Source organism: Populus euphratica, unplaced genomic scaffold, assembly GCF_000495115.2.
Source record: "Populus euphratica unplaced genomic scaffold, PopEup_1.0 scaffold180.1, whole genome shotgun sequence".
NCBI lineage: Eukaryota > Viridiplantae > Streptophyta > Magnoliopsida > Malpighiales > Salicaceae > Populus > Populus euphratica.
The window spans coordinates 369719-382384 of record NW_011500060.1 but is presented as its reverse complement, the minus strand read 5'-3'; the positions used below and the strand labels follow the sequence as shown (position 1 = coordinate 382384).

General features: G+C 34.2%; 1 protein-coding gene across 2 annotated transcripts; it reads left to right on the top strand.

Annotated features, from left to right (window-relative positions):
- The first annotated feature begins 1273 nt into the window (after nucleotides 1-1273).
- Nucleotides 1274-12242, top strand: LOC105108047 (ATP-dependent RNA helicase DHX36-like). Of its 2 annotated transcripts, XM_011002184.1 has the most exons (19): nucleotides 1274-1903; nucleotides 2279-2433; nucleotides 2531-2618; nucleotides 2867-3112; nucleotides 3634-3729; nucleotides 4494-4682; nucleotides 4777-4936; nucleotides 5009-5139; nucleotides 6575-6748; nucleotides 6839-7111; nucleotides 7308-7502; nucleotides 8209-8412; nucleotides 8592-8661; nucleotides 8788-8936; nucleotides 9680-9988; nucleotides 10345-10404; nucleotides 10538-10690; nucleotides 10792-10902; nucleotides 11026-12242. In XM_011002184.1, exons 1-19 carry the CDS (start codon nucleotides 1532-1534, stop codon nucleotides 11497-11499), a joined length of 3609 nt encoding a protein of 1202 aa, XP_011000486.1. In that variant the 5' UTR covers nucleotides 1274-1531; the 3' UTR covers nucleotides 11500-12242. The 2 variants fall into 2 exon arrangements, with proteins under 2 accessions (XP_011000486.1, XP_011000487.1); XM_011002185.1 differs by lacking the exons at nucleotides 1274-1903; nucleotides 2279-2433; nucleotides 2531-2618 and adding an exon at nucleotides 3329-3386 and having other exon boundaries at nucleotides 3025-3112.
- The last annotated feature ends 424 nt before the right edge of the window (nucleotides 12243-12666 follow it).

Genomic DNA, 12666 nt, shown 5'->3' with positions numbered 1-12666 from the left:
ATTAAAATTGTTCATTACATGTTTTAATTGTTATTGATATTAATTATGAATTAATTTTTTATGCAAAATTATTTTTCTCTAATGATTTTCTTTTAAGATCTTATATTACTGTTCTAGTCAAATTAACTGTATTTTTCAAATGTGGTCGGAGTCCACCATGAAATAAAAAAAAAATTAATTTATAAAATATCAGATTAGGATTTAATTAAAATTTTTCATTAAAATATTTTTAAAAAATAATTTTTCTAAAATATAAAGATTTTTTAAGCTGAAATATTATATTTAATTGATGTTAAAATAGTTTATAATGTTAATAAGAATTTTAATATGATTAAGTTTCTTATTGAATCTAAACAAATAAAGGTTTATCAAGCAAATAAATATTAAGTAAAATTTACAAAATTATCAAATTGAGTTTGATTTAATATTCTAAATATTAGAAATATTATTCTAAAATTTCACATAAAATCAATAATTAGAGTTGAAGTATGCAATATATTTGTTGTAAATTTAAGTGTTTTTATGCGTGATTTAAAAAAAAATATTAAATCTCTTTTCTAGTTTATGGGTTCACTAATTTTTTTGATTTAGATTAATATTTTTTCTTTGTTTTTTTAAATGTTTCCGTTCATCTTTTTTAAATAGTTGTTTGTTTTTTCTTAATTATTTTATATTTTTATAATGTCTTAAAGAAATTATTAATTTTTTATTTGATATATATAGAGTTTATTTGCATGGTGTCTTTATAAAAATAAAAATATTTGTTTTTAGTAAGATAAAAACCTCTAAAACAAATAATAAAAATAAAAATAAAAATAGTATCAATTAAAAAAAAATATTTGGATTAAATACTTCCATGCTCAACTAAAAATTAGCTTTTTATTTAAGTATTTAATTAGTATTAAAAACTATTTTGTAGGATTTATATACTATTTTAATTTATTAAAAGTAAATAACTTATTTTTACTTATTAATTAAAAATTATTATACAATAAAATGCATTTGTAAAACTGATATATTTTCTTATACTATGTTAAAAATTAAAATAAAATTTTACTTGTAATATAAACAACATGTTTGTGTTTATGAATATTTTTTTTAATGTTTTAAAATATATTTATATCATCAACACATTATTTAAGTTAATCTTTAAAATTAACTTAAAATTCTATCTACGTAGAAAATAGCAGGTAAAAAGCCGAGGAGGCCGAAGCTCCTCCAAAGCTCCACCATCCAAAATTGCCCAAAACAATTTATAAACCAAAAAAAGAAAAAAAAAGAAAGGGGGCTATCCATTCTTCAAACTTACAAACAACCCTCATTCTCCACAATCAACTAACCCAGCGAGAAAGAATACAACCCTCTCACCTTCTCGCTCAGCTGCACTAAAATTTTCAACAACACAGGTTGTTGTCAGAGTTGTAGAAGTAGTATTTCTGAACCATAAACCCTAATTCAAGCAAATGTAACAAAAACACTTCTAAAACCCCAGCAAGCAACCGAAAAAAAAGAAAAAAAAGAAGAGAAAACCATGCCTTGCTGTATCAGAATGAACACAATCATGTCTCTAAGACCCACTTCCACCAAAACAGCAAAATCTCTCCATTTCCATTACAAAGCTAAAACCACCCTTAAACCCTCTTTATTTTCTTCATCATCTTTTGTTTCCGTTAGAAACCACCAAACCCTATCTTTTACTAACCAGCCATTGCCCCGCCCTCTTCGATTCAGGCATCATGGGATTTTTTCATTCAAGTGTTTTGTTGTTGCTGATTTTCATTCCAAGGAACTTGCTTTGCCATATACCAGGTCTATACAGAGCTTTAATTATGGCAGGTTTGCTTACCGGGATGTTTCTAGTGATGAATCCGATTATGAATTAGGCTCCTCCCAGAAGGAAATGGTTGGTTTTTAGTTCGATTTTGTTTGATTTTTCACAATTTAGCTCTTAAAAGTGTGTTTTCCCCCCCTTTCAATGCTGATTGAATATATCATTTGCTTCAGCTGCCCTTTTTGTACCTTTGAAGAAAAAACTATGCCTATTTTCAGCACACTCGATGAAACTTTGTTCCTTTATGGGCTGGTGATTTATCTGTAGGGTTTATAATTAAAGTGAAGTTCAAGCATGTAACCTGTTTGTTTTTTTTCTTTGGTTGCATTGAGGAAAAATGTAGTCTTTTTTAAGAAATGGAATTTCTTGGCTTTTTAAGCACATAATGAACAATATTCTCACTCATACAACTTTAATTCGTATTTGTTGTTGATTCATGTTTCTTAGACTGGCTCGACCCTTGACAACGTTGATGATTGGAAATGGAAGTTAACCATGCTTCTTCAAAGTAAAGATCAGCAAGAAGTTGTATCCAGGGAGAAAAAGGACAGACGTGATTTTGAGCATCTATCAGCTATGGCAACCCGAATGGGTTTACACAGGTATTTTTAATCTTTTCTTAAAGTGTAAGCATTTGTTTTGCTGTTGCTTCATTATAACCATTGCGTGCTTAGTTTGAATATAATTTATTTTTTGCAGCCGTCAATATTCAAGAGTTGTTGTGTTTAGTAAAGTCCCCTTGCCAAATTACAGACATGATCTGGATGATAAGCGTCCACAGAGAGAGGTATTTTCTTTTCTTAGTCCATGTCCCTCACTGTTCAGTGTATTATATTTTTACAATATAACAGAGTAATGAATTGATAAGCTCTGATCATTCTGTTAGAAACTTGCTGTCAAATACTTATCAGCTCATTAGATCCAGGGGGGAACTTATTGTTCTTATCACTAATTGAAGCATGTGCATAATTCTTGGGGGGCTAAGTTTCTTCATTCATATAATTCACTTTTGCAATGCTCTTGAAAAACTTATAGGTGATCTTACCTTTTGGGTTACAAAGAGAAGTAGATGCTCATTTCAAAGCTTACATTTCCAAAAAGCCCACGAGCAGAGGATTTTTTCCTCCCAATTCCTTGTCAAGATCAAACAGTGGTGGGAGTATGGACACCGATGAAAGAATCTATGAGCAGCCAGAACTGTCAGTACAAAATAGTGTTGCCATGGAGAGAATTCTTAGTCGGAAGAGTTTGCAGCTTCGTAATCAACAGGAAAAGTGGCAGGTAAATTTACCCTGATCAGTTTCACAGAGTTATCTTTTGCAACAACTGCCCTTCTTGTCTGTCAAGTCGTTTTGCATTATAACTTACCATGATTTTCTTTACATACAAGTAAAACAGTGGTGCACTAGTGTATATTATGATAACTTAGTAGCTTGTGCCTTAGTACTGTTTTTCAATGTTCTTGGATTTTGTGATGAAGCACTTGGTATATTTTAGGTAAACTTTGGTAGTGGCTCTTCCACTTTTTGAGAACGTTGGCATTATGTTTCAGGAAGTACATGAACATTTTAAAACTCTTGTAAATTTATTTTCTGTCAAGGTTGTGTAGTGGATATGCATCTTAAACATCCTTAATTTTATATTTGTTCCTGCTGGAACTTCCGAGTTTCTGCTGTCAAATATGTTATCATAAAGTATTGGTTCTATAAGGAGTTAAAGCACATATTTTACCTCTCATTTTCTGCTATACATTCATGTAACATTACAAGATATGGTGTTGATGGGTGTTAGTTCTTGTGTAGGAATCTCCTGAGGGCCAAAAGATGATCGAATTTCGTAGAAGCCTTCCTGCATATAAAGAAAAGGATGTGCTGTTAAAAGCTGTATCTGAAAATCAGGTGATTGTGATATGTTCTTTCTTGTAATTGTCTTCCGATTGCAGTCCTTGCCTTTATGAGTTTGTAACTCCTGCTAGGACAGTTGTTTTTTCTTCAATTTCAGCATTCCTTCATAATTCAATGCTAAGTCTTGACCAAGATGGAACTCGTTTATTTTTTCAATAAAATTTGTTCTCTTGGGATTCTTGGACAATTTTATATGCTATGTCAAGGAATGCATTTCTCTCCAGTTTGGTTGTTGAGCAAGTAGGATTATATAGTATATTGATACCTGATGCAGATGGTTTGGAGCATGACCAAATTTTGTTTTTAATACAACACCTCAAATGGTTTAAACAGTGACAGTGTATCAATTAATGCATATGGAGGCTACGCTGTGTGTTCTTATGGTTTTATGGGTAGCGATGCACGAGAAGGCCCAATAATGATTGAAAATAAATTCCTGTTTGGAAACTATATTGGTCAATTGTAAGCAGTGTCCTCAATTCAAGTAGGTGCATTCTTAAATGTAAGAGACAAGAATTGTATATAGAAAAGAGCAAGCTGCTTAGGCAATAAAATTTGAAGAGTTAAAACAAAATTGTTATGTGACCGAGTTGTCTCAGAGGAATCCTGCTTTGAGAATTAAATTTTGCTAAATCCATCTCTTGAATCTAATATAATATGGACCACTCAAGTCATCCAAGTGATGGATGTGTGCATGAACAAATGATTATGGTTGCAACTAGCATTTATATTTACAACAAACTGATGCATGTTTGCAGGTTATTGTTGTCTCTGGTGAAACTGGTTGTGGTAAAACCACACAACTTCCTCAATACATACTAGAATCTGAGATTGAAGCTGCTCGCGGAGCTGCATGTAGTATTATATGTACACAGCCTAGAAGAATATCGGCTATGGCTGTTTCTGAAAGAGTTGCTGCAGAACGAGGGGAGAAACTGGGAGAATCAGTTAGTCCATGCCTCTGATGTGATGAATCTTTTATTAAAAATCAGGAGTTTGTAAATTATTTTGATCTATGCTATTTTGCTCTCGTTTTAAAAGGTTGGTTATAAAGTTCGGCTCGAGGGTATGAGAGGAAGGGACACTCGACTTCTATTCTGTACGACTGGCATATTGTTGAGGAGATTACTTCTGGACAGAAATTTAAAAGGTGTAACTCATGTCATCGTTGATGAGATTCATGAACGTGGAATGAATGAAGGTAACTTGGAATTCATTTAAGGTATTTGTTGTTATATCACTTGATATTTACCATGGTTCTCTTATTTGTCAGATTTCCTTCTTATTGTACTGAGAGATCTGCTTCCTCGTCGACCGGAGTTGAGATTGATTTTGATGAGTGCAACCTTAAATGCAGAGCTTTTCTCTTCCTACTTTGGTGGTGCTCCAACAATTCATATTCCTGTAAGTCTTATATTGCTAATTTCTGTCCTGATAAAGTGTAGGAAGCCAATCCCTTACCCTTTGAAACCAGCAGGCAAAGATCTTGTTAATTTTGCTGCTTAATTTAACTGTACGGGTTAACCTCTTAGCTTATTTCAAGTTACTACTTACTAATTTGGTTGCCTGTTCAGTTTTTTGGAATTTCTTGATGCTTGGGTGGCAGAATGCTTTCTCTAGAGTTTCTTTCACTCCTTTTTTTGGTTTCGCCAGTGTTCATTTGCTCTTTGTTCTTTTGCCACCCTTGTTTTTGGTGCAATCCATTTGTATACCTCTCTGCATACTCCATTACTAGTTAAATTGAAAGTCCTAAGCTAAGTAGAAAACAAAGAATTAAAATCCAAAATTAACCAGGAAAATGATTAAAACAGGAAAACATTAACTTCAGACTTTATATCAAATGATTTTGGGTTTCTTTGTGGACTTTTTTTTCAGGCTTGTTCTTGTCAGTCTGGTTCATAAACTCCTGAGATAATTGTTCTACTTCAATATAGCGAAGATAAAACTAGGGTTCTCACGCTCTAAGGTTATTGACCAAATTGTAGAGAAATGTAGAGAAAATTCTTTGGTATTTTATTGAATCTGAATAATAGTCTTGATCTTCATAAAATAAACTAGATATCCTTATTTATATTAGTACTAAAATAAATCCTTTATAGGAAAGGATTTCTAATTAAAATCCATCTAATTAATAGAATCTATCTAATATTAGGATTACTAAATAGTAAAATAATAATTAAATTTAAAGATTTAAAGCCCTAAGCTAAGTAGAAAACAAATAATAAAAATCCAAAATTAACTAGGAAAATAATTAAAACAAGAAATAAAATAACTTCATATTTCAACCTAGTCTATAAACTCTTGGGATAATTGTTCGACATCATAAGAACATAGCAAACAATATGGTTTGGCTTGGACATAATACTAACCTTTGAAAATTGGTTGATGCATGGACATGTAGTTTTAGACTTATGTTGAGTTAGATACAGTAGAAAAACGAAGAAGTGGTGTGTGCAACGAGCTAAAGAATGAGTAAACATGTCATGTTTTTTATTTTATTCTTCATGAAAATACTTAACAATGGTTACTTTCTTATGTATCCAATCTCTTAAGAGAATGTATTAAGATTTCCCCCCTCTTCACCCCCAAACCAAACACCTCCTAGATGTAAAAGATTGTGCTTCTCTTGTTAATTTACCTGCAACATAACTTCTTGGTGTGCATTATTTTTGTTCTTTTCTCTTTGGTCATGCATGCACTTCTTTTTTTATGTTACAATTGTGATTTCTGATAACATATTTTATTAATCCAAAGTAGAAAGAACATGATTTGATCGTTTGGTAGATTCAACACGTCTTTCTCTTTTTGGACGGTAATGGTTTTTTGCCCAATTTTCCAGGGTTTCACATATCCTGTCCGTGCACATTTTTTAGAGAATATTCTTGAAATAACTGGGTATCGGCTGACTCCTTACAATCAAATTGATGATTATGGTCAAGAAAAGACGTGGAAAATGCAAAAACAAGCTCAAGCTTTCAAAAAGAGGAAGAGCCAGATTGCTTCTTCTGTTGAGGTATATAAATTCATGAAATTGTCTGATTCATGTAACATGCATGAGTTTGTTTTTTCACCAAGCTATATCTGCCTTAAAACTTTTTGACAGGATGCCCTTGAAGTTGCTGACTTTAAGGGGTGTAGTTCACGCACTCGGGAGTCTTTATCTTGTTGGAATCCTGACTCAATTGGTTTTAACCTCATTGAGCATGTTCTTTGTCACATAGTTAAGAAAGAGAGACCTGGTGCTGTGTTGGTTTTTATGACTGGTTGGGATGACATTAACTCTTTAAAAGATCAGCTACAAGCTCATCCTATCTTGGGTGATCCTTGCAGAGTATTGTTACTGGCCTGCCATGGTTCCATGGCCAGCTCTGAGCAGGTGATTTCATTGTCTTTCATATGATATTGAAATAGCACATAAATTAAACCCCTAATTTTTGCTTTTCCTTTTTGCCATTTTTTCTTGTTTCCCACATTTTCGTTATTGTTTGGAGATATGCAGTGAATTTGTATTGTTTATTCCAGCGATTGGCATTTTCCTGATTCCTGATCCCTTTTGTATTGTTTTCATCCAGAGGTTAATATTTGATAAACCTGAAGATGGAGTGAGGAAAATTGTCTTAGCTACGAATATGGCTGAGACTAGTATTACTATCAATGATGTGGTATTTGTGGTTGATTGTGGAAAGGCAAAGGAGACATCGTATGATGCTTTAAATAATACTCCTTGTTTGCTTCCATCCTGGATCTCAAAGGCTGCTGCCCGGCAAGTAAGGCCCATTCTCTTAAACATCAACTTTATGAAAGTTAGGTTGGATGTCCATAGGAAAGTGGCCAGAACATTACTTTATAAGATGTTTGGTCTTGTTTATAATGTGTATTGTCCACATAAATTGTTAATAAGCAGAAAAACATTCCCTTCTTAGGCTTTTTTTATAGCCCTAAAAGCAGCATATTATTGAGTAAGTTTGTAGATTTTAAACTGCATTATTTACAATCTCTATATGATTAAGAAACTCTCCCAAACATTCTCGATTCTGCATGCTAAATCATTGCAAGTGGAAGTTCCAAGTACAGTTGATAAAATAGTTGTTAATAGTGAAATGGTCTTCCCTTTTGGTTCTTTGGCATAAAGATGGTATGGTGCAGGAAAAAAGGGAGGTAGACTGGATAGCAGATCTTTTATCCAAATCCAAACATACATCCAGAATATTTTTGATTAATTTATGTGCAGCTTGCCAAAATTCTTATTTTTATTAACAATAATGTTTCAATCTGCCTAAATCTTTTTGACTTAGCTTTGGCATGAAAAATTCTGTCAATTTTCCACATGCTTGTTGTTGCACAGAGAATTTTTCTGTAATTAAAATGATTTAGGGCTTTTTTTTAAGGGTATGGTTTCTCTGGACAATTGCTTTTGCATTGAGAGTTAGTTTTCTGGTTTGGTTATAATGGTGTTTGGTGTTTGCTTTTCAGAGAAAGGGAAGAGCTGGTCGTGTTCAACCTGGCGAGTGTTATCATCTTTATCCCAGATGTGTTTATGATGCATTTGCTGACTATCAATTACCAGAACTTTTGAGGACACCTTTACAGTCTTTGAGTTTGCAAATCAAAAGTCTCCAACTTGGAAGTATATCAGAGTTCCTATCAAGGGCCCTGCAGCCACCAGAGCCTCTATCGGTAATTCCTAACTGAGCCTGTTATCAAAATCTGCATATTGGTGATCTTGCTCGTGCCAGTCTTCTGGCTTGCCACTTTAATTTTCGAGTTTTAACACAGCTCCAACATTTGCTCTCTTTCTCTCTCTCTCTCTTTTTTTGGTCTACATTTAAGTTTTCTACATCTGTTTTGTGTTGTAGGTTCAAAATGCTGTTGAGTATTTGAAGTTGATTGGGGCTTTAGATGAGCATGAAAATCTGACAGTGCTAGGTGCAGCATTTGTTTTTCTTCCAAAAGTTCATTTTGGATCTCATATCCAATTTTCTGAGTTTTTTTAAGATAGTGATGGTTAATTCTTCAAATAATTGATGCTAAATCAGGATTGGTGCTTTTCAGGACGTCATTTGTCGGTGCTTCCAGTTGAGCCTAAGCTCGGGAAAATGCTTATATTGGGGACCATTTTCAACTGCTTAGATCCAATAATGACTGTCGTTGCTGGTCTCAGTGTTAGAGATCCATTCTTAATACCATTTGACAAGAAGGATGTAAGTCTCCAGCACATCTATAGTTTCGCCTGATGTTTTGATTAATCTTTAGTGTGTAATTGATGATATTCTTTTCTCCATGGATTTAGTTTGGTAGAACTATCATCATATCTTGATCTGATTCTTTTAGGCATAAATGTATAAATATATGTAAGAATGATAGGAGGGTATGGCTGCTTTAACTTGGAAACTTATGCTTTGTTTACCATGGTGTATATGATCGAGACGTAATAGAAGACTTTTTAGAGGCAAGGAGAGAACTGCCTTTGATGTCAAGTGAATGTTTCTGAGAACCTTGTTCCATTGGTTACCTATGCATATTTCTTTTTCTAGTTTTTTTTTCTTCCTCAGAAGATTTGGATCCCTTGAGTTCAAGGTCTTAGCTCTCCTTTCTTCATGTTTCTGTTCTTGTTGTTTGTTACGGTCCTGTCAAATAAATCTACTTGATGAAAGGAAAATGAGTTTTTATCTCAACATTCTTTCTTAAGAGATTTTCAGTTTGTAATATTTAAAATTAGCAGTTCAGAGATGCAGAAAAAGATTTGTTTGACCAAGAATATACACAAGAAACCACGTCTTTATCCCTTTTCTGTTCTTTGGTCAAATTTCAATTGTTCATCTCTTGAGGGGTTGTCTTGTCTCTGGCAGGTGTTTTGTTGAAATCTATGATGATGTTTTAAGACCAAGTTTCATGTTGTCAATTACAAGGAGTCTAGGAATGACTTGCAATTTTTTCCTCGCAGCTCGCAGAGTCTGCAAAAGCACAATTCGCTGGTCGTGATTGCAGTGACCATCTTGCACTTGTCCGGGCCTATAATGGTTGGAAAGATGCAGAAAGACAACAATCTGGTCATGAGTACTGTTGGAAGAATTTTCTTTCTGCACAGACTCTAAAAGCCATTGATTCCTTAAGGAAACAATTCTTTTACTTGCTCAAGGATACTGGACTGGTTGATAAGCAGATAGAAAATTGCAATTCAAGGAGCATTGATGAGCATCTTATGCGAGCAGTCATCTGTGCTGGCCTGTTCCCTGGATTGTGCTCTGTTGTGGTGAGTCATACCGCAAATTTGCTGTGTATTGCTCTTTATTCTCTTTGATTTTTCAGTTTTTTACATTCAAGAAACAGTTTCTATTCCTCGCCTAGTTCATGCTTCCAGCTTCTGTTTGTCATATAACCTGAAATTCCAATGAGCCAAATAGAATGAATGGTGCTTTAGGCTTTGTTCAAGAAATGGATTGGAGAAGTAGGGCATGGGTAGGTCAAGGAATAGAAGAGAAACAGTTATGAAGTGCTAGGGCCTTTCTATTAATTGGAACATAATCACAGGCTTTCAGTGCTAGTAATTAGTGAACCTTTTCTTGTTGAGATGGTATAATGTCTGCATCATATGATTTTGTTATGTAGAACAAAGAGAAGTCGATAACACTGAAAACAATGGAGGATGGCCAGGTGCTTCTGTACTCGGTAAGTTTCACATCTGTAGATTCCATGGTCTTCCTTGAAGGCACTGTTCTATCTACCCTGTTTTTAATTGAGGATACCACCACATTCAAATTTATAATCATTCATTTGTTTTTCTGAATGTATTTCACAACAGAATTCTGTGAATGCTGGGGTGCCCAAAATTCCATACCCTTGGTTAGTTTTCAATGAAAAAGTGAAAGTGAATTCAGTTTTTCTCCGTGATTCAACTGGTGTTTCTGATTCCGTGCTGCTTTTATTTGGAGGAAACATTGAGAGGGGTGGACTAGTAAGTTTTTTAATGGTTTTCTTGTTTGCTTCTCCTCCTCTTCTCTTTTTACATCCATTTTTATGCTTCCTTTTGCTGAAACTATTTATTTATTTTGATAGGATGGGCACCTAAAAATGTTGGGAGGATACTTGGAATTTTTTATGAAACCCACATTAGGAGATATGTATTTAAGCTTAAAACGTGAGCTTGAGGAACTGATTCAGAATAAAGTAAGTATTGTTTTTTTGTGCAAGTGTTCAAATTATTTGATGATTAGACACATTTAAGCTCTAGAGTTTTCTATCCACCCTGTCCTAATATTTGGGTGTTTGATGTTTTTTCGCTGCTGGCAGCTTCTAGATCCCAAGTTGGATATACAGTCCCACAACGAGCTTCTGATGGCAATAAGATTGCTGGTTTCAGAGGACCAATGTGAGGGTAGATTTGTATTTGGTCGACAGCTGCCAGCACCCTCAAAGAAGGCAGAAAAGGCCAAAAATGTTGCTGGTGATGGGGGTGACAATTCTAAGAATGAGCTTCAAACTTTACTTGCCAGAGCAGGGCATGAATCACCTGCTTATAAGACAAAACAACTGAAAAACAACCAGTTCCGTTCTACTGTTTTCTTTAACGGGCTGGACTTTGCTGGGCAGCCTTGCAGCAGTAAGAAACTTGCAGAAAAGGATGCAGCTGCTGCAGCTCTACTGTGGTTGAAGGGGGAGACACATTCATATTCCAGAAATACTGACCACTTCTCGGTGCTTCTGAAGAAGAGCAAGACCACAAATCAAAACAGAATCCCAGTTCGTGGTGGTAAATGGAATTAGGGTGCTGATAGAGAACTAAGTAATAAACTATCAATATCATTTACAGCAAGGAAGAACTAAAGCAATTTTTTGTGGACCCGCATGTTGGATTCAGATACTCCAGTTTTCAAATGGTAGCTGAAAGGAAACTCAGACTTCACTGCACCTCTTGTTTCTTAGAAAGGTGTGAGATATAAGATACTCCAAAGTCAGAAGGCTCCATTTCTACCCACCTGAGTGGAAGACACAATTTCTCTATGCACTGGTCCTTGTGCTTCAGTTCAAAGATCTCATCCATCCACATGTATTGCTGAATGAAAGGGCCACTGTCACTTCTATATCCGGCCACTGTCACTTCTATATCTAACTACTGTCAGTATAGTGAATGAATAGCATTATCATCCTTACCAAAATTACAACAAGTGAGGATTCATTTGTAAAACAAAATATTTACACTATTCATCTATTTATTTTCCATCAAATTTTGGTAACTGATGTCATAAATGGTAAAGGAAGGCCAACAGAAACCTTTGCCTACCTTCTAGCATTGGATGGTTTGGTCAACTTGCACAGCTTGGCGCATGGAAAAGCCCTGAGATCAATTAGCTTGTCAGAATTATTGTTCAGTCTTGTAGGTAATATACTTCTCATCCATTGTTGACCATGCCATATTAATGGTTAAAAGATAAATGTTTTCTATTCTTTGGTTCTGGATATAAAGATGTTTCCAAGCCTGACTTTACTGTCGATATTTTTGTTTTATTTGTTTCTTTGTTATTTGATCTCTGATCATGTTACATATATGTTGCTAGGACTTGATATCATGATCTTGTGATTTCATTTTACAGTTTCTTATTTGCTTGGATTGTCAAAAATATTTGGAATAGTTTTGTTTCGTGCTAATTAAGGGATAAAATTTCCACTTTTCAAATTAAAATGTTAAGAATAGAATGTTACGTGGATTTGCTATATCTTAATACCTGTGCCATTCATTTTAAAAAATAAAATCATGCTAAGCTGCAGTCACGTTGACACCTGATAATGAATTCAATTAAAGCAACCATTCTTGGCTATTACAGGACAAATAGCCAATGAACGAAAACTAAGAGAGCAAGCCAGGCCTGCCCTTATGTATGTGACTATATCCTATACTTGATTGCTCTTGAGGCTGTAGTAGAAGTCTCAACA

Coding starts and splice junctions, on each gene's coding strand:
- LOC105108047 (XM_011002184.1), top strand. CDS start 1,532: ATGCCTTGCTGTATCAGAATGAACACAATCATGTCTCTAAGACCCACT. Junction 7,112..7,307: donor CCATGGCCAGCTCTGAGCAG/GTGATTTCATTG, acceptor GTTTTCATCCAG/AGGTTAATATTTGATAAACC. Junction 8,662..8,787: donor TGAAAATCTGACAGTGCTAG/GTGCAGCATTTG, acceptor GGTGCTTTTCAG/GACGTCATTTGTCGGTGCTT.